Genomic DNA, 24,840 nt, shown 5'->3' on the forward strand with positions numbered 1-24,840 from the left:
CATGATGTTGGAGGACTGAGTTGTCTTGGCCATATGCAGTACATTTTATCATAATTAGAGTAGCAGTGAAGAGTTTTATAAAACATTTATTTGGTGGCAAAGTAGTTTTACATTCACAACTCCAGAGCAACTAATTATTTTCATTCTGAATTGTTTCTTATGACTCCTCTGACATGTTTTCTGTAAAATAAATGTTTTTGTTTAAAATTTTTAATATATTCTGTTTCTAAATGTCAAACCTTTTTGCCTTGTCAACAAGAGGTGGGCTGCGGAAGGGATTGGTCCAAGTCAGATTGCATTCATTACCTCATGTTGAAGAAATTTACCTTTAAATGCCTCTAGATGTGGTAATGTAGGACAAAACACCATGCATAGGCCTTGTGGGTTTGTTTGTGTTATATGGTTAGCCAGATTACTGAATTTATTCGTTTTCTAGATTCATATAGCCTACGTTCCATAAGCTTCTCTCATAGTCTGAGTTTGTGTTTGTGTAACATACTGAGCTGCAAAAATCTAACTAGAATTAATCCTAAATTCACCCTATAAGAATTGAACCACATACAATTCAGTTTTGATTGTTCTTTAAAAAGAATTTGTGCAGATTTTCCCCCTAAAGAGAGGCTGCTGTTAAGGAAAGCAGTTTCACTCTTGCAAGTGAAACAGATGCAGTGTAAATTCTTGTATTTAGTGTGAGACAGGGAAGTTTCTGCATGAACATTTAGAAATTAATAAAACAACATAGGTAATTGTCTTAGGAACAAACTTTTAATCAACAATAACATAATAAAACTAGGAACACTCTTTATGCACTAAACAAATATATATATATACAGAGGAATTTTCAAAGACATGTTAAAAAAGGCTTTTCCATCTCTTTAACATATCATAGCAAAAGAAATTTCTGCAACTTCAGAGAAGGCAAGTGAATAAGCTGTATGAAGAAAAGTGTGCCTATCAAAACCTTTAGGTGTACATTGGGCAATGTTAGGATAACCCCACTTAAATAAGTGTACAGATTACAGGTAGACCATTACTTTTATTCATCAGGTTTTCCTCACAAAATCCCCCAAGTGCACATAAAGGTTTAATTTGCATACTTCTCTTCATCAAACTGCATGGATGTGTCCATGAAGTTACCAGGAATTGATTCTGACTCAAGAGTCTTTATTTTTTTTTCTCCTAGAAAGCCTAAAGCGATCTTAATGACTCAAGGGACTCAGATTCAGAGAAGCCCACACAAGCAGTTGTGTACATGATCCTCAGCTGCATTGCTGCTACATCCCAATTTGCTCCTTTGGGATGGCATGGCTCAGCTGAAAGGAAAAAAAATCTGGTGTGAAAGGAGAAACAATTAGTATCTCCGGCTCTGGCCTTATGCTCTTAAAAAGATCTGAAAGTAACAGCAATTTCTAGAGAACCAAAGAGACCTGAGTCTGCAGCAAAATTAAGTCACTGCCTCCTTTTTTAAAAGAAAATGACAGTCATGCTGATTCATCCGCTCTCAAGCAGGGCATTGTCCAAATTAAAGCAGCCACACTTAAGCCATTGGTGCATGTGAATGAGTTACCATTTTTCTCTATCTTCCGTTTTGAGGAGTGCCAGAGATTGGTACATGGATGCAGAAGTGATTAATGTGTTTTAATGATGTATTTCTTGCATCTCTGTGGAAAGCATCTGGATTACATACTCTTCTTTTCTGTCCCTTCCTTGGGCTCTACTTTCTGGGCCGTAGGGAAAGCATGATGGTACAAATGTCTGTGTGTGGCAGCTGCACTGTAAAGTTTATACAAAGCCTGAAAACCAAAACATAAAAATCAGGAGAGGAAAAAAGTTTTCAATTGTTCTTCTCACGGACGACTACTAAGCAGACATGCTGCATGTATTCAATCCTTTTAGCTTTATCTCAAGCGAATGCCTTGTCGTTTCAATTACTGATAGAATGTATGTAAAATGTGAAAAAACAGTGCAAATTCCTTAGTTCAACTACATGTATTCCACTGGCTGTGGAACTCTTTTTGCCAGAGGAATTGATGTTTTAAGTTATTTCAGGGATGGTAATTCTCTAGAGAGCTGACCCTGCTTCCTCTAGCATTAGGGACCTGGATCCGTTCCCAGCAAATATTACGGGGAAGAGCAGCAGATTTAATGGATACCCAGGGTCCTTTTCCTACTTGTTTTGCTCTAAAATGTGCTTGTAACAATGGGCTTTGCAGTATGTCCTGAGCGCCATATTAAGGAGGTTTTTTTGGTCTCTGATCTGCAGCTGCCTTCCCAATTCCAGACTATGATGGGAAAGATTTAATTAAAACTTCCAGTAATACAAATACCCTGAAGTAATATGGACCCACATGCATAGTCATTCATATATGTATACTGGTGGAGAAGGAAATGCTTTTGCATAACAATAAGCTGGCTTACCTCATTTGTGTTGCCCTGCAGAAAAGCCAGTTGCAAAAAGAAAGAAAAAAAGCAAGGTGAGAGAAAGAACACAAGATGTCCTTGCATTTGTATTCCCGTTCCCACTGTACCCTAAAGCAATCTGGAGAGAGTGCATTCAATTTATTCTGCCTTCTCTTCCTCCTGCTAACTGAACCTATAAAGTTGCCTCATTCATTTTTCCAGCCACCAGTTCCTCCAAGTCAAAAGCTATCTATTAGCAACAAAAGCTATCTATTAGCCCTTCTAGATTTAAGTTAAGTATTGACTTAACTATTTTAATATCAATTCTATATATTTGCAATTCTATATATTTGCTGTTTATTCTTTTACTTCCTTTGGGGTCTCTTGAACCATCAATAAAGGAGAGAATTCAGATTATTAAATACATGGTTTTCATGATTTTTGCCTGGAAAATAATATATAAACCATCTAAACATTAGATACACCTAAGATCTGAAGACAAGATTTCTAAAGTGCACTGTGCATAGATATTTATGTAAGGACTAAAACCCAGGATGCCTAGTTCAACACAATAATATACTTTAAACAAACCTTCCTCAATCTACTAGATTCGAACACCTTTTGCTATAGCCATCAAGTAACTGTGGACACCATCTGTCACCCTTGTTTATTTATCCAGGCACCCTTTAGCAGGACCAATGAATTTGGGCACAATCCAAATTCATGCATGTACTATACATCTGCTGTTGTTTTAATGATGTTCCATAATTCACCTTTCAACACCATCAGATTGGGAGTGATTTTTTAAACCAATCTCAATTACTCACAAAGCAACTTGGCCAATTCAGGAGAGGGCTCAGCTGTAAAACAGACACTATAACACTGGTCCTCACAAGAAGAGAATGTCGAAGCCTCCTGATTTCTATGTGCTTCTGCTTTAATGCCATATGGGACTTAGACATGATTTTTGTTAAGGATATTCTGATCAGAGATGCCTTTGCTTTTAAATCTTTTACTTTAATTACTGAAAAGATAACCAGATCCTTTTATGGCTGCCTTCTGTGTTCTCATATCTAGAGCATAAATCTATTGGGAAACACTAATCTTTCTTCAAATTCACTTCATATTGACTAGTAGCCTCTCTAGAGCAGTGTTTCTCAACCCGTGGCAACTTTGAGACAGCTGGGTGGGGAATTCTGAGAGTTGAAGTCCACTCATCTTAAAGTCGCCAAGGTTGAGAAACATGGCTCTAGGGCTTTCCCAATCTTACCTGGAGAAGTCAAGAGAGCAAACTCTACTTGACTTTGGATCTTTTCATTACCATTAAGATGCCTACTAGCAATTTTCAGCTCTCTAAATTTCTATCATCGTCTCTGTGCAACTATTTCCTATGTTGTAAAAGAACACGTCCTTTTGAACAGCAAACCTCCAAACTGAGGGGTCACAGAAAGCAAACTCCACTCCTTACTAGCACTGATGATGTTACCAGTATATCTAGTTTGGCTAATGGAACATTTGCAAGAAAACAAACTCAGAGAGCACCAAAGACTTCTCATTTCAACCCTGAGCTACAAATACTCTCCTTTATTGGTTTCTCCAAACTGCTGTCCTCACGGAATGTAGAATTTCAGTTTCTATCATTCCCATTTAGTGTAGCCAAGTAAGGGAACCAAAGGCCAGCAAAATGTGAAGACTCTGGATCAGAAAAGGCTCAGTCAAATATTATTAATATTTGAAATGTTAGTTGAAAAATGCACAGACTGTGAAGGTCGTGGGCAGCTTTGAGAAGCTGTTGTGTGTGTCTGTTTATTCTAGTGCCTCATGTCATTGGGAATTGGATGGCAAACAGGTTTAATAAATAAAATTATTATTTATTATAAAATATTGCTTTGGACTTAAGAGAAAATCATCTGTCTCTCTCTTTTCTCTCTTGTTCCCTCTGATTTTGTAGAGAAGCTCCATTGTTACAGAGTTTTCAAACTTTTTAAGCCTTCACTATTGTCCATTTTGGATGCCATTCTTCCCTTTGTCTAGGGAGACTAGAAGCTTGATAGATAAGCCAGTGTTAAGGCTCAAGAATGGTTAATGATCTCTTACCTGGTCCCAGAGTGCTGCTGCCACTTGGTCTATGACAGCCCCCAGCTCCCTGTACTCCCCGGAGTATCTGATGTATGCCCATGTGCAAAGGGTGATCAGAGTTAGCCCCATGATCATATTGCAGAGGCTGGCTATGATGTCCAATCCAATGAAGCCTGTGACACCAGCAATGACGTAAGTGATGAAGATGACAACAAACAGAGTGGCCGGGGTGCGAGCAGCATGGAAGATGTTCTTGCTGTCATTGTGCTTGATATACTGGACATAGAGCTCGTCAATTTCTGCCTCCAATTGCTGGAGGTAGCGACGGCTGAATTCTTCACCCCCCATCTTTTTCACACTACGGAATTGCCGCACTGCCTCTTCCTTGAGTTCCAGGTGTTTATTCTGAAGGTCACTGGGAGCAAGAAAAGGTTTGTCACCTCCACACACCTGAAACAAGTAAGTAAAGCATTTTTTAAAAACCCACAGGGTAGAACCCCCTGATCAGAGAAATGTGGCATCCACCAGATTTGTTAGATTTGAATTCCCGGAAGTCTTAGACAGCATGAAAAAAAAAAACTCATACTAGTTGGGAATTTGAATTCAATTCATCAGGTTGAGAAAGCTGGCTTATTCACATGTAACTAAGTCATCACCCTCCTGCTCAGGACAGGAATTGCAATTAAAAGATCCCCAATAAATGGCTATCTACTCTGCTTGATTCCATCAAGTAAAGGGAAATTTGGGGAAACTAGTTAACTGTTGGACTGCCCTTAACATTTAAAGGATATTGATCATTGTTGCATGTCTTTCCCTTGGAACAAGTCTTGATCTGCTTGACATCTATGAGAGTCCATGGAATCTCTCATTTTGGATACAATAGTGCAGAGGTCCCCAAACATGGCAACTTTATGACTTGTGGACTTCAACACCCAGAATTCTAAGAGTTGAAGTCCACAAGTCTTAAAGTTGCCACGTTTGGAGACTGCTGCTATAGTGATTTAACATATTTAGTTCTTTAAATCTTTCTTCATAAGATTTAGTTTCTATTGCTCTGATCATCTTCACTGTCCTTGTCTGACTTGTTCTATTATCTCTGAAACCTTCTTAAAATGCAGGAGTTGGAAATGGATTCAAACGGGGTTTGACCAAAGCAGATTATCTAAACCATATTAGTCCTGTACGATAATATATATATATATGGTATTCAGCTTTGTTCGGGTATTTTCCCACATCCTTGTAGTTGTGCTTTTAAAATTGTAGCAACGTTTCGGCAGAATCTCATCTGCCATCATCAGACTTATGAGTCAGACTTTTACAGTGGTTTCAGTTTTAAATTTGGGGCTAGCCTACTGCTGTGCCAGAATGGTTTTTCTTCATCCTGATTGGTTGGGAGTCTTGGTCTGTGTTTATTGGTCTTGGAGCTTGCTGTGTTCTGCTTGATTGGTGTTTCTAATATCTTCTGTCTGTTTTGTGGCTCTTTTTGTGTCTTGATTGGCTGGCAACATTGTGTTCCTGTATTGGAGGCCTTTAGTGCAGCTTGGCTCCGGGTAAATGGACGGCTATCATTTGTTAGGAAGCTAGGTTTCATCTGGCTGCCTGGTTGGAGTGTGTTTCAGCTGGAGGTATCAGGGGGGAGCTGTTTGTGCCCAGGTGTTTGCCTGGCTAGTGGTGTGGAGATTTTTTGTTTGTCAGTGCAGGCTTCCAAATGATTGGAAGCCACAGGTCATAGCATCAACTTCAATGGCACCAAAACCCTAGCCACTATAGAAAACCCCAGCCACAGAATTATCAGAGAAACCATAGAGATTGAAAAAAGACCTGAAAGCATGAATAGAAGAGATGATTCCACCAGACTGTCAATCATTCCACCAGACTGTTTTTGTGGGTATTTATATGTATGGTATTCAGCTTTGTTCGGGTATTTTCCCATGTCATTATAGTTGTGCTTTTAAAGTTGTAGCAACGTTTCAGCAGAATCTCATCTGCTGTCATCAGGCTTCTGTGTTGTGTTCATCTGTGAGTCAGACTTTCACAGCCGTTTCTGTTTTAAATTTGGGGCTAGCCTACTGCTGCAGCCAGAATGGTTCAGGATGAAGAAAAAAACATTCTGGCACAGAAAATATATGTATGTATGTATGTATGTATGTATGTATGTATGTATGTATGAATCATGAGTTAGTCAGTGTTCCCTTATCCCAATTAAATCAATATACATATTTTTAAAAAGAAAAGCCAGATTGAAATGACCAAAATCTTGCAACAATACCATCAATTCACAAAATTTCAGATGACTTTTGGGGACAGGGTGACCATAGACCATAATGCAGCAAAGTTGAATGATGGCTGGGGGCTGAAAAGCTCAAAGACCTTCCCCTGAGATCCAGGACACGTGTTTTTGGAAGTACACTGCTCTTCGGAAGACACCGGATCCCCAAAGGTTTTACATGGAGTAAAGGAGCTGCGACTCCTTAGAAAAATGATAGGACGGAATCTGAGCCTTACCTCTTCCATTCGTTTGTTGTAAGTATCTTTTGCAGTGGCAACAGCTGCCAGATTGTTTGCTTCTGCAGTGGCCTGTAAAAGCAGAATAGGCAACAGGGACAAAGAGAAAAAAATGTTGCTATGGAAACAGGAGGCCGTTGACCATAACAGTTGGAAAATTTATTAATTGCAAGCAAGGAGGCTTTTTTGCCTAAAGCATCAGAGAACTCAAAGTCAGGGTCAAGCAAACCATGTCAACCATAGGATTGTTCTGGAGGAATCATTCTCACTCAGCACAAGGGGGAAAAGGGTTTTTTTGGAAGAAATGTTTTGCACATTGCCTCAAACTCTTGGAGGAAAGGCAGGGATATAAATCTAAATGTTATATAAATAAGCACCCAACAGAATAATACACAAATAGCTTCTCTACTACTTGTAAAAATTCTTTCGGGGTGACTCCAATCAGTTCTCTTTTTCCATCCACAATCCCTTTTCTCTCCTAGCGAATGCACATTTAACCTGGGAAGAGGTTATTATATGCTTTAATTAAATACTTTCCACAAAATCTCTCCTCTAGTCCACAGTTAACCAGTTAAGGAGCTGATGATAAAGCAGGGACTGGTTTTTTTTCCTTACTGTTCAGCCATTTTGATGGAAAGGGAAAAAAAAACAAGAGATAAGGGCAATATGTCTATGGAGATTCTCAGTCATCCAGATCATGATTGTCCCAAAAGTGCTTTCTTCAAGAGGCAACCAGACTTTCTGGTTTTTCTTTGAAGACATTTTGCTTCTCATCCAAAAAGCTGAAGAAGCTTCTTGGATGAGAAGCGAAATGTCTTCAAAAAAAAAAAAAATCCCAGAAAATCCGTTTGCCTCTTGAAAAAGCACCTTTGGCAGAGATAAGGGAAGCCATTTGGATTGAGGGCATCAGCCAGGCTTTTGCAAGCTAAAGGAGGCTGTATGGCAGTCAGTAGATGGACTGGAGGAACATCAGGATCATCTACATCAATGTTTCTCAAGCTCAGCAATGTTGAGATGTGTGGAAAATCAACTCCCAGAATTCCCCAGTCTATTACTGGGTTGAGAAATTGCTGAGGTTGAGAAACGTTGATGTACAGCAGGGGTATCAAACTTAAGGCCCGGGGGCTGGATCCTGCCCACAGGTGCTTAGATCTGGCCTGTGGGCCCACCCTGGAAACAGCGAAGGTCCACCACAGCCCCACCTGACACAAGTGATGTCATGCTGGCCACATACCAAAGCCATGCCCCCCCTCAGGTCAAACACAACCCTGATGCGGCCCTCAATAAAATTGAGTTTGACACCCCTGATCTACAGCATACACCTTTCATTTCAAAGCCGCAGTCCAAGTAGTTAGAAAGTCTCAAAGGCCTGTTTATAGTACTGAGAAGTCTTTCCCAACCAAACATCTCCCCAAAGTGTTGAATTACAATGCTTACAATTCCCAGTCATTGTGGAGAAACTTTGAAAGCTAGTATTTTGCACAGCTGGAGGATACTAGTGTGGGAAAAGTTAGCCTAGACTACAGACACCCTTAGGACTCCTTCCCTACTTTCTATCTTCTTAGGGCCAAAGACAAACAAGTAAGAGAGAGCTGTAAAAGGCATTACAAATGATTTTAACCAAGATGCCTTGCTAAGCAATAAGTATAAATACTCACTTTGTCCACCAAATAACCTTTCTTGACATTTACTTTTTATTTATTTGAAAGTAAACATTATTTTATTATACTTTAATAAAATTAATAACTGTTTTTCAACCATGCAGGTACACCTATATACATTAGCAAAGCATCAAAAATCTGGTTTACCTTTTTTTCTAAAAGAAAGACTTGATTGAATTGTGAGTGTTTTTGCTTATTTCTTATGACCTCTTGGCCATTTGCACCTAGTAGTGTGCTCTCTATTACGTTCTCCCATCACTGTATTCAATTCCATTAATTTGTTGACCTTCCCAAATTAATGGGAAGTGCAAGATCTGAGCATCTCACACATCTTTAAGGGACTTGATTAGCTCTGTAATTCATCTCTCAGAATTGATAGGAATTGATAGGAAAACAAATGCTTTTTCTTTCTGATAGAAACATATGTTCTCAACCCCCCCCAGAATGCAGTAATTACCTGCAACATTGATTTTGGATGAGGGAGCTCTTCTCCTTGGTAGATCTTAATATAGGCCTGGGAGAAAGACAAGTTAAAAGACTCCAAGTTATATATGGGATATCATTTAAAACCTGCCCTTAAAATATTATGTCAAAAAATGTCAAAAGTGTTTCTAAGTTCCTATTTATAGAATTAAAATATTAATTAACCATAGTAACCATGTAATGTGTACTATGTCATGGATGCTATGCCTTTAATGATGATTCCAAATGTATCTTAAAAATGCTGGGTTTGTTTTTTTAAAGTTATTGAATTGGAAAGCTGTGACTTCTAAATATCATTTAAGTAAAACTCATAGCAATCCTAATCACTAGCTGTACCACTGGAGACAGTAAAATTCTACTTCAGCCACACCTGAAGGGGTTTAAGCTCTAAACCAGAGGTCTCCAAACTTCTGGAAATTGAAGTCTACAAGTCTTAAAGTTGCCAAGTTTGGGGACCCCTGCTCTAAACTGTTTCTGAAGAAATCTGTTCCCATAGAGCAGGGGTCTTCAAACTTGACAGCTTTAAGACTTGTGGACTTCAACTCCCAGAATTCCTCCTCCAATCATGTTAGCTGAAGAATTCTGGGAGTTGAAGTGCACAAGTCTTAAACTTGTCAAGTTTGAAGACCCTCGCCATAGAGATTGTTTCTGTTTCCAATATGGCGTGGGGACCTTAGCCACTGATCCCTAGAAAAAGCAAGTTTACAAGCCAGAAAGCTCTTTCTTTCATGCTTGCAGCTTACCTTGAAATATTCCACAAGGCCTCGGCAGGTGATCTTATTTCCGTTGATCTCCTTGACATCCAGGCTCTTGGGGCTCAATAGCCATGGAATCAGGATTTTCAAGTTTTTGATGAAATCATCATCTATTTCTGTAAGAGGAACATGAACCTTGTTTGTGTGTTTGCCTTTTGTAACGCAAACACTAGAAACCCCAAGAACTCAGGAGACTTCGGAGTGAACCAATGGTTATCTAAATCAAAATAATGAATTCTATACCGAAGTGTCCAAAATACTGTCTCCTAATTTACGACATGGATCTTTTGGACACTTTCTGTTAATGTATTTTTAATTGCTATCCATGAATGAACTATCAAGGCAGATATAACACAATATGAACTTTTCCATAGTACCAATGGGGGTAAAAAGCTCAGGATGGCAATAGCATTTAATTTGACCAAAGAAGATAAATTTTATTAGGGTCAGATGGTCAACATAATAATAGAAGTTTGGAGAATCAGAAGACTAAATTGCTTACTCATGTATTGGAGAGAGAGGTTTGGTTCATACATTGTGCTAGATTTAAACTATAGTATGCTAAAGAAGCTACAATGACCAGGCTCAAAATAAACCATTAACTATGGATTACAAACCAAAACTGCTAAAGTGATTCAACAAGCAAAACTGAAACCAAGTAGATCATATCATGGATTAACTAATTCATTAATTAGGAACCTGACGGCGCAGTGATCAGAATGCAGTATTGCAGGCTAACTCTGACCGCATCCTGGAGTTCAGTCTTGACCAACTCAAGGTTGACTCAGACCTCCATCCTTCCTAGGTTGGCAAAATGAGGACCCAGACTGATGGGGGCAATATGCTGACAATGTAAACCTCCCAGAGAGTGCTGTAAAGTACTACGGGGCAGTATGTAAGTCTAAGTGCTAATGTGATGACCCAGGGTGGGATACAAAATAAACACAGTCACAAAAAACAGGTGAAGCCCCTTTCATTGCTTCATTTTGCTTCCAAGCGCCAAATATCCTTGACTGGAGACAAAAAAAACTCCCACATAAGCAGTTACAAGAAGGAGGAAATGCCATTTAAATTATAAAGAATAAAAAACAACAACACAAACCAGGCAAGATAAGGGCTTGAAGACGTCCACAGATATCAGAACACACACTGGGAAGGACGCCAAACTCAGAGAGGAACAATAAACTAGAGATATTTCCATGCTTTGCTTCCAGCACTTGCCCATATGCATGCCTGCCTTCTTATCCAGTTGTCACAGCTGCAGCCTATGAAGAGGATCAAGGCCCTTTCCTCCGGAGTAGACCACGTCTCTCCCTTATCCTCTCCTCCCTGCGTGCCCTAGGATGGATAGGGGATGGGCCTGGGTCCTTCTCTGACTGCCCAGCTGGCCTCTGCCCTTCCCCAGCCTTCTCCAGTACTTCTGGAGCCACACTTCCACTCCCTGTTGGCTGTTTCTCCTCTCCCTCAGAGTCAGTCTCCATCAGGAGCATGACAGCTAATGCAACGGATGAGCCACCATGCTCCTTTTGCCTAGTCTGGATTGTCCTCACTAATGTTTTATTGGTGGGCCTTCTATCATGATCTACTATCTGTTACATCTTCCAAATCTTTACCTGGAGATGGCCATCATTATTAGAATCACACAATTCTTGAAAGATTAATTCTGGAGGGTTGGAACTATCATGCTCGTCTTAACATTAGGAATTAGGAGAGAACAATACCAGTAGTTTGTTCAAAGGTCTCCTCCTTCCCTGGACATTTCCATGGCATAGCCTGAGACACAGCATTTCTCCAAAGAACTTGGCAGAATCTTACTTTCCTTCAAAAAAACGTTGAAATCTCTATCGCAATACTGTCGTTTTATTACTAGACTGGCCCTTTTGCCACCCTAAGCTTGAAAAATATTTATCAACAAATGTGTCTCTTAGGCCAAAAGAGTTTACTGCTTTTGCAAAGCCTGGCTTGATGCCCATGAGCCCATAGGCCAGTGAGAATGGCCCAATCAGAAACCTAATTCAATCACGAAATGTCCCTAGATGATACTGCTGTGTTGTTCTCCTCTTCTGTGTAGAGCTCGTAGTTTTCCCTTTAAAAATAATCTCTAATCATGTCGAAGGTATCTGAATGGGTAAAGGGAAATTCTCTCAGAATGGCAATCAGGAGGCAGCAGTATTCCAGTATTTGAGAGGTTGCCACAAAGAGGTGGGGGTCAACTTATTTACCACAGCACCTGTAGGCAGGACAATGGATGGAAACTAATCAAGGAGAGAAGCAACTTGGAATTAAGGAGAAATTTCCTGACAATGAGAATAATTAACCAGTGGAACAGCTTGCTGTCAGACGTTGTAGTTGCTTCATCACTGGAGGCTTTTAAGAAGAGACTGGACAGTCACTTGTCCGAAATGGTATAAGGTCTCTTGCTTGAGCAGGGGGTTGGACTAGAAGACCTCCAAGGTCCCTTCCTGCTCTATTCCAATTAATTGATTGAAAACGAATGTTATCCCTAAAACAGGTCATAGACCCACACACACTCCTGCAAACCCTGACTCAAGATTTGTCTATGATACAGGACCTCCAACTTGGTAGCTGTGAATTCTACTGCAGTTTTTGTCCGCTTGGCTTCTTACTGGTGACAAATGAACTCACCTCTAAGTTTCCCATCAAAATTGGGATTTGTAGCTACTTTCAAACCCGGATGAGGTAAAAGGAAACAGGAGATGTTCGTGAAGCAGGAGTGTATATGCTTCCGCACATTTTGCAGCTCTTCATGCTGGTTTCCGGAAACCTGGGAACAAGCAGGCAGTTACTCTTTCTAAAGGAGGACAAGTATAAATCTGTTATTCATAGTTATTCATCCATGGTTGTATCTTGGTACAGGTGGTCCTCAATTTACAACAACAATTCAACCCAAAGTTTCTGTTGCTCAGTTGTTAAAAGTGAATTTTGACCCATTTTATGGTCTTTCTTGCCACAGTTGTTAAATGAATCACTGCAGTTGTTAAGTGAATTTGGCTTCCCCATTGATTTTGCTTATCAGAAGGTGACAAAAGATAATCACAGTATCCTGGAACACAACAACCATGTTGTGGTTCGCCGACAGCAGGTGCAGATGGCTGAGGTATCTGACAGCAAGGACTCAGACAAGAGGCCTGCATATGATGTAGGGATCGGGCCAGGACTATTGGAGAGTGGGGTGCTGCCTTTAGAGGTTGTGGAGTCTGGCAGCAGTGACGAAGAGGAGCCCGGGGAGCCTGTGCTCAGTGCACATACACGCAAGGCTGCTCGAAGGAAAGAGCAGCTGAAGCAGCACGGGCGATTCGGGAGTAAGGCTGGAAGGTGCTGGGACCTCCCATAAGGGATAAAAGCCAGCCTTTGGGGTTGGCTTCTTTGCAGGAAGCAAAGAAGTTCTTTCTACTCAGAGTCTTCGTTGAAACCCTGCTTACTCCAGTTTGTTTTTTGAAACTTCTGGCTTTGGATATTTATCTGCAATTAGTCTTTTGTTCTTGGCAGCCTTTTGCAACCTTGAAAGGGCTTGCTCTTATCTGAGACAATTAGTTTTGAATGACTCTTGGCTGTGAATGAACAGAATTCACAGAGCCACATTAAAAAGGTTTGCTTTTATACATACTTTGTGTTTGTTTGATTTGAACAAGGCTTGGGTTAGAACAAACCATCATAAATATGAGTCAGTTGCCAAGCATCCAAAATTTGATAATGTGACCATGGAGATGCTGCAATGGTTGTACATGTGAAAAACGGTCATAAATCACTTTTTTCAGTGGCATTATAACTTTGAACAGTTTAAATGAGCTGTTGTTAAGTTGAGCACTACCTATGTACAAAATTAACATAGATCCTTTCAAAGCATAGCCTGTACACCAATCTTTTTCAAACTTGGCAACTTTAAGATGCATGGTCTCCAACTCCAGAATTCCTCAGACAAAATCCACATATCTTAATGTGGCCAAGTTTGAAAAACAGTGCTGTAAACTGTGCCCTGGAAAACCTTCTTGAGTCAATGCCAGCCTCTATTTATCTTCAAGTAGAAGACAAATTCCCTCTGGATTCATGCCTCCTGCCACTGCTGAAATCCTATGTGCAGCACTTAAAGCCCAAATTCCTCCAAGTTAGTTGAAGAAGGCAGCTTCCACAAAGAAATGCTCATCTTCTCATCATGTGTCTGGAGAAAGTACTTAAGTGTGCTTTTGCATAATCACATATATGTTTTTTTAAAAAAAACATGAATGTGGCTTCAGGTCACACTTGTACAGGCCCAAAAGTCATAAAGTGATCCATCTCCTATTTTATGCATCGCCTTTTGGACAAAAGATTTAGCAGTAACCATCCCACAGCTCGAAGGCAATCCTCAAAGCCCATTATGGCCTCTCAGGACTGGGCCATAATATTTGACAGCAAAATTTCAATTTTTCAGAGTATGGTTTTCTGTGTTTTAAGATTTCTTTGGTTTTAAAAAGTACAAAACCAGTGCATTCAGTTTTTACAAGACTTAATGCTTAAAATACTTGTTCTTATTTTAACCATCCAAAACCTTAAAATGACTCAGCCTTATCCACTTGACAAGATCATCACACAACAACTGATGCACCTTCTAGACTTCTTACGAGGCCAAAATCATCATCATCCTTTTGTGGCCCGGCTATAGAAAATAGTCCACTCCTATTGTGAGCCACAGACATAAAAACTAGTCTGGAGAAAATTAATCTGCAACAGGCAAAGAGATGATGCGAGCAAAGGCTGTATATCAGGGGAGTAACCTGTGTCAGAGGGAATGGAGCTAGGATTTTTCAATTTTATTCCTATTGAGAAAAGCTGCACTTTTCCTTTTAAATGCATGAACCCTATTTTAGGCTTCCCAAAAAGTTTTCATACCTTTCCATCTAAGAATTGCAGAAATTCTTTTTTTTTTTCTAGTCACGGCACCAAAATTGAGTTAAAGTATGTTAAGGGACTGTAAACACCACACAAAAAATGTGACTCACTTCTCATTGGTCAACCACAGGGGTTTCCCATCTTGGCAACTTCCCAGAATTCCTCAGCCAGCAAAGCTGGCTGAGGAATTCTGGGAGTTGAAGTCCACAAGTCTTAAAGTTGCCAAGATAGGAGATCCCTGGTCAACCAGGTAGCTTTTCTTCTCTGCTGCCCTCTGCAGTAAATTTAACAACACTAACTTAAAATCGTGATTGATTTTTTTTCCTGCAAGAATGACTCTAATTTGATTTAAGGTTTTAACCAAATTTAGTTTAAACTAATAACCTTAAATCTGTGAGGATTATTTCATTATTGCCTGACCTGATGAGCAAGTCTCCATTAAGCTGGAAAATAAAATAAGAATATTGTGACTGAAAAAACACATGCAACTGTTAATACCAACCTTGAGGCGTTTTTCCAAAAATTTGGCTCCACCTTCAGCCCCGTAAGCAAATTCATAGGGAAAACTCCAGTCACGAACAAGGAAAATAAGAGACTATAAATGCGATAAAAACCAAGAGCAAAGTGAATACAATGTGCAAGCAAGGAAAATATTGCATTCATTTAAATGCATTGTTTTTATCTGTTTATGATGTGAGGTTTAAATAAACTGCTTCATTTTGAAGAAATTGGCTGATTTGTAGCACATTGACATCTACCTGACCCATCAGAGTGGGGAGACAGGGAATGTTGTGGGTCCCATCCCTGAGGAAGATACACTTGGTAGGACTTTACTAGCCAAGTGTGATAGACACACAAGGAATCTGTCTCCAGTGCAGAAGCTCCAGATGCCACAGGAAGCATCTTAAGGATTGGCAAGAGGGACAGGCTGATATAAACCACATTGCACACCTTAACCCTTTTCTGCATGTCATGATGTTGCTCATCTACCCAAAACAGACAGAGCTTAGGGTGTGGTTTTCACCTTCAAAAGCATTAAGATCCTACAGATATCACTGCTTGTCACTAAGAAAATCTGTTGCCTGTCACTTCAGAGGACAGGGCATAGAATGATGATCTTAAGTTATGGAATGGCAGGCTTAAGGCAGTTCTACAGTGGAACCAATTATCCAGGAAATGGTGAACTTACTGGCTGTATTCAAGCAGAGATTGGATAGCCATCTGTCAGGGATACTTTAATCTGAATTTCTGCACTAAGCAGTGAACTGAATTTGTTGTGTGAAATGGCTCCTTCAACATCCCAGATGCTGGGATGTGTCTATGCCTACAAAGATCAGAATCGTGCAGGAAATGGGAGCATAGTTCTTGGATGGGAACTGAGAAATCCAAAACATCAGAATAATATTGCAAAAAATAATGCTGCAGCACTGAATAGCAACTTGGTGATATAATAGCCTTACCATAAGGCAGTGGCAAGTGGTCATTTTGAAGAACTGAGTTATCTCTTCAGAATATAGAGGTTTCCTGTTTGAGTGCAACCTCAAGATTATCTGTGCAGTAAGAAAACATAATTTCTGCAGGTTGCACAGGAAATCTCTCAATTATCTTCTTACCTGAAACGGCTTCAGGAATGTTTCTTCCATGGCTAGCCTTCCATATTCTGTGAAGAGCTGAAACAAAAAGGAAGCCAGGAGGAAATTTTAAACAAGACTTGTGTGTTAACAAATAGTTTTGCTTATATTGCACGGACCAGAGTGCTCTATTTTTAAATTGGAGCTGAATATTACACTGCTTCCATTGTTTCTAATTCAGGGTATTTATACTCTTCCTCCCCCCCTAAAGAATAAGCTAAATCAGCAAAACCACAAAGAGCACCAAGGGAAGCGGGCACCTTAAAATTTAGTCAATTTATTATGACATCAGCTTTTGCTGATGACATTTCTCTTGATCAAATACATGAAATGTGAGCGCATCAATGGATTCCAGTCTGTAAACTTTTACAGCTAAGTGATCTAAGGTGCCACAAAAGTTATTGTCTTTATCTGTATGACTTTCATCCATAAGGTTGAAAACAGAGCTTTAAGTATGAAATTGAAGGTGTATAGGTTACAATATGGTTGAATCCTTTTAATGTATTATTTTAAAATAAAGATACCACAGAGCTGAATTTGGGGCTTCTGTGTTATCTTTTCACAGCTCTAAAGCCATTTTTGAATCTTAAATATAACATTAAAGGCATCAAACATTTGGCCAAAATCTGCTTTAAAAGTACTAGTAACTTGTCTGACATGTAAATATTTTTAAAACCTTTATCCAGAGGATGTTCCTATTCCCAGGCCTGATCACAAAGATATGGCTAGCAATAATAAGACTAATGTAGTAAATAAACACATGAGATCATCAAAACTATTTAAATGCTAGCTGAATAAATAGTAATAATGCTGAGTCATAATTGCATATCTTTACACCATAAGAACAAACAGTACTTCTGTACCGAATTATAGCACATAGAACTATCCAACTCTTAGGGTCAGAGTAGGGGATGGGTGAGCACTATAGTTACCTGCAAGTGCTGAAGATCATCCTCTTGTACATTCTGTGACAAATTGTACACCTGAGTACAAAACAAAGCCAGAATTGTGTAAAAATGGCTGTGAAAATTATTGCCTTCTTGCATGCTCCGTGTGTATGCAATTTCCTTCCTGCTACCTACAGTATGTTGTACTTCCTATAGCCAAGAAGAGATCTCTGTCTAGAGTAATGTCTCCCAAGCTTAACAACTCTAAAACATGTAAGACATGCTGGCTGGGGAATTCTGGGAGTTGAAGTCCACATATCATAAGGAGCAGAAGTTAGGAAACACTGAATTGGATCTTATCAGTTCAGACCTCAAGCCAATGACAATTTTTTAGGGCAATATGTAACTATTTTATTCTCACCCCATCTGTCATATAGTCTGGCTTGCTCATATTAACTATCACAATTGAGAAATTCTACTGTCACCATTTTGCAGTCACACAGCCCTGTGTCTCCATTCAGATACTAAAACTGTGCATGCTCTGGCTCCTGCACTGAAAAGACTATATGACCACTGGAACAGCAGTGAACAGCAGGTCTTTAATGTCTAGTTTGATGAAAAGAAGGACTAGGGGTAACATGATAGCCAGTGCTCCAATATATCAGGGGTTGCCACAGAGAAAACAGGATCAACCTATTCTCCAAAGCACCTGAGGGCAGGACAAGAAGCAATGAGTGGAAACTAATCAAGGAGAGAAGCAACTTAGAACTAAGGAGAAATTTCCTGATAGTTAGAACAATTAATCAGTGGAACAACTTGCCTCCAGAAGTTGTAAATGCTCCAACACTGGACGTTTTTAAGAAGAAATTGGATAGCTATTTGTCTGAAGTGGTGTAGGGTTTCCTGCCTAATCAGGGGGTTGGATTAGAAGACCTTCAAGGTCTCTTCCAACTGTTATTCTATTCTATTCTGTTTTAACAAATCATCAGTGGTTTCAACCTTAGTAAGACGGTAAAGGGCATTTAAGCTAGAAAGAGCACGGTGGCCTTTACTTTTCCCTCTTGAAACCTCAGCTAACCTGAGATCATGTAGAAGAGCAGTGAAAGCACTAGGTTGATGTACTACTGCTTGGACAAGTGCCTGCAGTTTTTCTCTGCAAAATTTTAGGTGGTCTTGCCTCCTTCCTAGGGCTGAGAGAGAGTGACTGGCCCAAGGTCATCCAGCTAGCTTTGTGCCTAAAGCAGGACTAGAATTCATGCTCTCCTGGTTTCTAGCCTGATGTCTTAACCTCCACACCAAACTGGCTCTCTTATATGGCCTATAAAGAGTCAATATCCATCACTAATACTGCAGGTACTCCTCGACTTACGCTCACAATTGCACCCCAAATTTCGGTTGCTATGTGAGATATTCGTTAAGATATTTTGCCCCGTTTTATGACCTTTCCCCATTGACTTTGCTTGTCAGAAGGTCGCAAAAGATGATCCCATGACCTCAGGACACTCCAACTGTCATAAATATGAGTCACTTGCCAAGCATCTGAATTTTGATCACATGGTCATGGTGCTGCTTCAATGGCTGTTAAGTGTGAAAAATGATCATAAGTCACTGCATTTTGACACTGCAGAGGCAGTGCCACTGCCACTGTCTGTTACCTGGATGGAGCTGATCATGGTGCTCAGAGCAAAGACAGTGGCTGAATCTCGCAGTGTTGACTGGCTGTCGAAGGTGCCCTGAGTATCCATTAGAAGTACAGCAACCTGTAAAAACATGAGAGGGAGAAGAGAATACAAGATGAGGCCCTTAGGCACTTTATTTGCTAAAAATAGATAGATAGATAGATAGATAGATAGATAGATAGATAGATAGATAGATAGATAGATAGATAGATAATAGTAAGAATTCTTTATTGGCCAAGTGTGATTGGACACACAAGGAATTTGTCTTGGTGCAAATACTCTCAGTATACATAAAAGAAAGATACATTCATCAAGAGTCGGGAATCATAGGGTACAATAAGCAATCAAATCATACTAGGAAACAGTCAATAAAAATCATAAAGACATAAGCAACACAATTACAGTCATACAGTCATAAGTGGGAGGAGATGGGTGAAAGGAAGGATGAGAGGAGTAAGAGTAAGAGTAATACAGACTTAGTAAATAGTTGGACAGTGTTGAGGGAATTATTTGTTTAACAGAGTGATGGCGTTCGGGGAAAAAACTGTTCTTGTATCCAGCTGTTCTGGTGTGCAGTGCTCTGTAGTGTCATTTTGAGGGTACAATATCAAAGTCTTTGGCTTCAGGTATGTTATGGCACTGGAAAACTTCAAATCTGACTCACTTAAGGAATGTTCTCAATAGATTTTGTCTGCAATGAATGAAGATCCTATTGTTTTTCTATGCATTTCTTATTTGGAGGGCTACAAGTAGCCTAGATCGTCCAGGAATATAGGCTGATGTGCTCAAAAGGCATTTTGCTGTGAATTAATTACATTTCTTCCAAAGATGTTACACTTATTACTAATACACTACTGAGCTAAGTTGACAATATTGTTAATGTAGGGATAAGTCATATGGTACCCAAAATATACTTTTTGGTTGCCTTCTAGTTTTCTGGTCCATCTGACTTTTTTAAATAGACAGAAAGCTGATCTACTACAGAACAAACCATTTTGCAGTTAATTTTTATTATAAAGCTTCCCTGATTCACTGTATTAGTGAGATGGGCAACACCGAAATCCCATAAATAAGCAAATTAGCCTTCAGCATCTTACTTATTTGCAAGCATGATCTGAGGTCCCACAAAATCCCACCAGAATGATAGAAAGCATGTGTGAGTTGGAGGGTTAATTTATCATCTGGTACATGGATGTTTTGTGATTGGCCACCACAACCCTGGGCAATCATTTTGTGAACAAGCAGATCACACTTTGTAAGCTCCTCACATGTATCAAAAATTTTAAAGGAGCCTCCAGGTCAAAACTTTTGCTATCTCTTTGGCAAAGATCTATGAAGCATATGACTCGGATAGCTGATAGATTATCTCCCTTCTGAGCCCGCCTAGAAATTGAAGGCAAGACAAAAGGCTTTCTAGAAGGTGCTGCCCTTGCCAGATTTGCCATGTGATAACTCAAGGGAGAATATTTTTTTGATACAGGAGCCTGAATAATAGAATTCCCTCTTGGTTTATTACATCTGGCACCACCCCAAGGCTTGTTAGCTTTCTGTGTCAATTAATCACCTCCTTACTCACCCAGCCTTCAGCTACTTCATACTATTATTTAATTGTTGTCATTGTTGTTATGGTTCTCTTTTTTTGGTTTTAACTCTTCCCAATCTTCTACTTTTTTAAGGATTTGCTTTGCACTACTATGTTCTGGATATTTTTTTTAAAGAGTAAACAACTTTGTGAATAAAATAAATGTACGCTCAATCAGTCTTAACAGACCAGAGGAGTGTGCAGGAATGATTGCAAATGGCAAATATCTGGACAAAGCTCCACCCCTTTTAATGTGCTTTGCATACCTGTCATGCACATAAAAGGGACAAAGCTTCACCAATCCAGTCAGACCCACCATTTTCATTTGCTGACTACATTTGCAGATATCCCTGGCTGATGCCACCTATAAAGCCAGAAAAACTTCTAGTGGCTCTCCAGGTCAAGTTATCCATTCAGATTAAACAGAGGCAATACTTCTCCCATTAGCAATGGGATCCTGTGAAGAAGGAAGGAGAGGCTTGCTATTTCAACACTGTCTGGGCAGTGTAAAAAAAAATAGCAATAGACTTATATATAATGCTTCACAGTGCTTTATAGCCCTCGCTAAGCAGTTTACAGAGTCAGAATACTGGCCCCAACAATCTGGGTCCTCATTTTATTGACGTTGGAAGGACGGAAGGCTGAGTCAACCTTGAACCTCTCGGACCAAATTGCTGGCAGTCAGCAGAATTAGCCTGCAATACTGCATTCTAACCACTGCGTCACCACGGCTCAGCTAGTAAGAGTTGCCAACCTTCATATGGTGAGCTTATAAAGATATTACAAAATGGCCCCTCGGCCAGGTAAGGTGTGAACCAGAAAAAAAAAAGTCTAACTAATAGTGCAGGTTTATATGACACAACGTCTTCTAAATGCACCAAAGGAGAGCTTCTATTTGTGGATGCAACTTAACATTTCTGGAGAACTTATCAGAGAAGGTAAATTTACCCAGGATATTTTTGAGTTTGTGATCAGTATAGTTAAGATGTTCCTCTTTTGAACAGTTTCTAGGACAAGGGTCTTCAAACTTGGCAAGTTTAAAACTTGTGGACTTCAACACCCAGAATTCCTGAGCTAACATGACTGGAAGAGGAATTCTGGGAGTTCAAATCCACAAGTCTTAAATCTTTCAAGTTTGAAGACCCCTGTTGAAGGGCAATAGGTTGATATCTGTTCTGGAATTGCAGGCAAGCTGTTCTTAGAATTATAATATGTGCCCCCCGTCTCTTAAGCTTTTCTGCCTTCTTCCTCCTGGATTGAGAGCCAGTTCCAGTGTCAAAGGCCAAGGACTTCTGGGTTCTGTTAGATGACGCACTCTACCTTCAATCACTAAATAGAAGCAACCATGAGGAAGTGTCATTTTTAGTTACTGAACATCTGTCAGATCCAGCAGTTCCTGCTAGTGAGGTTGCACATTTACCCATTCAGGTGCTGGTTGTCTCTTCCTACTACAGTACTCTATGGATAGAGAGCCTTCCTTTGTTTAGAGGCACTGTTCTTGATCTCCCACATTTTTCCCACACAGGGCTTTATGATGGCTCCCTATTAGACCAGAGATTACTTTAAATTCTTGGCGGTAGCATTTATAGCCTTCTATTAGGTTTTTTTTTCCATCCCTATACTCCAGATCTGTTCGTGATAGCATTTTGTTTTATATAACTCAGTTAACATTTCCTTTTTCACATGTTGCCTGTCTTCTTTGCATGCATTTCAAGATCTGAGCCCTCAATTTTTTTTCTTCCCTTCCCTTCCAACTCTACATATCCTCAGGTTTATTTAAGAATCTATTTGTTCAATAAAGCTGAGTGAAGAGTAGAAGTGGTTGTAAACCGATACCAACAATGCCAATAAGGTTGGCATTCTGAAAACAGTATTTGTAAAGTTTAAGCAAATGGAAACCAATGGTTAGGTTCACACATTATGTTAACCAAACTAAGACTCGAGGACTTCAACTACCATAATTCCTCAGCCAGCCATGCTATCTGGAGAATTCTGGGAGTCCACACGTCTTAAAGTTGCCAAGTTTGGAGACCTCTGTGTTAAGCCATAATAAAATTTAGCTCTAAGTTAGTGTGCTCTATGAAATGACCCACTGCGCTTTGCCTGTCTATGATTTAGTCTTACTCATAAACAGGTAGTCCTTGACTTACAACAGTTTGTTTAGTGACAGTTCTAAGTTACAACAGCACTGAAAAATGTGACTTATGACCATTTTTTCACCCTTATGACCATTACAGCATCCCCATGGTCGTATGATTTATATTCAGATGCTTGACAACTGGTTCATATTTATGATAGTTACAGTGCCCCGGGGTCATGTGATCATCTTTTGCAACTTTCTGACAAGCCAAGTCAATGGAAAAGCCAGATTCACTTAACAACCATGTCAGTAATTTAACAAGTGCAGTGATTCACTTAATAAACGTGACAAGAAAAGTTGTAAAATGGGGGCAAAACTCGCTTCAGAAATGTCTCGCTGAGCAACATAAATTCTGGGCTCAACTGTGGTTGTAAGTTGAGGACTACCTGTAGTCAGCATGACAATTTATTCAATACATCACACCTGGTTTGATATCAGCCGGTGGCTATGAGTATTCACAACAAATCACCAACCTTGTTCCCATCTGGCTTGTCCACAAGAAAGATTTCACTCCAAATCTGGATGCCAGTTGTCTCCCGTTCAGATCCACCTCTCCAAGAAAATCCTGTGAGTGGTTCATTAAAATCCCCAATCCAATCAACCAACTCCTGCAAAGGAATGGACAAGCAAGTTATTATCCTTAGAGCCATGGAAAACCATGTGTCTTTGTGCAAATAGCTTATTTCTAGTATTGGTGGTCACCCAACAGCTAACAACCAAACAATTGCTTGGTACCTGGACCTTTTCAGTAATTGTCTGTTTGAATGGGAAGTAAGATAACCCATTTCAATTGGGACAAAGCATTCTACTAGGGAAGAAATTAAATTTTATATTTCAAATAGGCAATAAAAAGGTTAATTGGAATTTTCAGATTCCCCCTCTGGGTGGTAATGTCAGGGAGTAATAGATTACAGAGGGAGTAAGATGTCAGATTACAGATTATCTCCATTTGTATGTGAAATGGTTGAAGAAATTCTCATTTATGAAATCACAGGTGCAAATCTACAAAACTGAGTCACGGGCAGGGATGGGATCCTACTGGTTCAGTCCAGTTTCATAGAACCGGTAGCTCCAAAGAGCAGCTGACATGGAACTGGTTTGCTGGGACGAGTTTTTGGTCTGCTGTTTCGCCCACCCAACCATCTGGGCTCTAGGCTGTCTCTTAGTGGCTACATTTTTCTCCTCAGCTGCTTAGTGCAGCACAGCTGAGTGCCGCTCGTCAGCTGGAGAAGGTAAATGCTTGCCGGAGATGGTGGTGCGCACACGTGTTTGATGCACATGCGTGCGCTTCCTGAACCAGTTGTTATGCTGGTTGGATCCCACCCCGGTCAAAGGATACACTTAGGCATATTTTTGTTCTCCCAGTCTTAATGTACCAAACACTTTTGGGTAAACTTACAAATAGCCATACATAGCTGTGCTGTATCCTGAACCCTGTATGCTGTAGTTGCACAACATGTGAAATCCCAACATGAAGTTTTCTACCAGTTTGGATGGATTCTGGCAGACAAATCCCACTTCCTACCCGCAACCACACATCTTGTCCCTTGTGACATTCTCACTATTCAAGTGTCAAATCAAGTATTCAAGGGCACTCTGCTTAATTACATCTGCTTATAATTGCACCACATATATTGCAATCTGCAAGCTTGCTCATGTACTAAGCTCCTGAGCAGGAAGAATGAGGCCACAAACTCTACAGCAGCCAGTGCAAACCTACCATGTTGTGCATGTATCTCAGCATGAAGTCCATCAAGAATGATTTTCCCTTCCGAAAAGCCCCGGCCACGGACACAGCCACCACCTCCCGATCACAGACAGCTTTGGAGAGCAAGATGCGGTTGAGAGCAGCTTCGTCCAGCTCAAAGGAGTGGTCATCCTTCACAATGAGCACTTGTACTGGGTGGGCCTTCCCACCAGACTCTTCCTCTTCTGAACTCCATTCATAGCTTTTTTCCGAAAACCCACCTGTATGATCAAGTCCCAATGAGGTTATACAGAGGCTTAGGCCAGGGGTGTCAAACTCAAGGCCCGCGGGCTGCATCTGTCCCATGAGGTGCTTAGACCAGGCCTGCGGGATTGCCCTGGAAATAGCAAAGGACCGGCCCGCAGTGCCTCTGCCAGTGAAAATGGAGCTTTGTTTTTGCT

General features: G+C 40.1%; 1 protein-coding gene across 3 annotated transcripts in view; it reads right to left on the bottom strand.

The window, feature by feature from the left end:
- Positions 1–746: 746 nt before the first annotated feature.
- Positions 747–24,840, bottom strand: part of ATL1 (atlastin GTPase 1) — a 39,863-nt gene continuing 15,769 nt past the window's right edge. Inside the window, exons 2-14 of one of the 3 annotated variants that reach the window (XM_026698765.2) lie at positions 24,413–24,660; positions 23,166–23,300; positions 18,947–19,051; positions 17,337–17,387; positions 16,387–16,443; positions 15,276–15,368; positions 12,530–12,668; positions 9,872–9,999; positions 9,103–9,159; positions 6,985–7,056; positions 4,498–4,929; positions 2,419–2,433; positions 747–1,793 (exon numbers count right to left, since the gene is read on the bottom strand). In XM_026698765.2, coding sequence (XP_026554550.1) covers positions 1,680–1,793; positions 2,419–2,433; positions 4,498–4,929; positions 6,985–7,056; positions 9,103–9,159; positions 9,872–9,999; positions 12,530–12,668; positions 15,276–15,368; positions 16,387–16,443; positions 17,337–17,387; positions 18,947–19,051; positions 23,166–23,300; positions 24,413–24,660 — 1,646 coding nt within the window. In that variant the 3' untranslated portion in view covers positions 747–1,679. Of the gene's footprint in view, positions 1,794–2,177; positions 2,434–4,497; positions 4,930–6,984; positions 7,057–9,102; positions 9,160–9,871; positions 10,000–12,529; positions 12,669–15,275; positions 15,369–16,386; positions 16,444–17,336; positions 17,388–18,946; positions 19,052–23,165; positions 23,301–24,412; positions 24,661–24,840 lie in introns of those variants that run through there. The other 2 variants (XM_087922483.1, XM_026698764.2) reach the window with 2 other exon arrangements.

Source organism: Pseudonaja textilis, chromosome 1, assembly GCF_049901715.1.
Source record: "Pseudonaja textilis isolate UNSWEBS1 chromosome 1, rPseTex1.2, whole genome shotgun sequence".
NCBI lineage: Eukaryota > Metazoa > Chordata > Lepidosauria > Squamata > Elapidae > Pseudonaja > Pseudonaja textilis.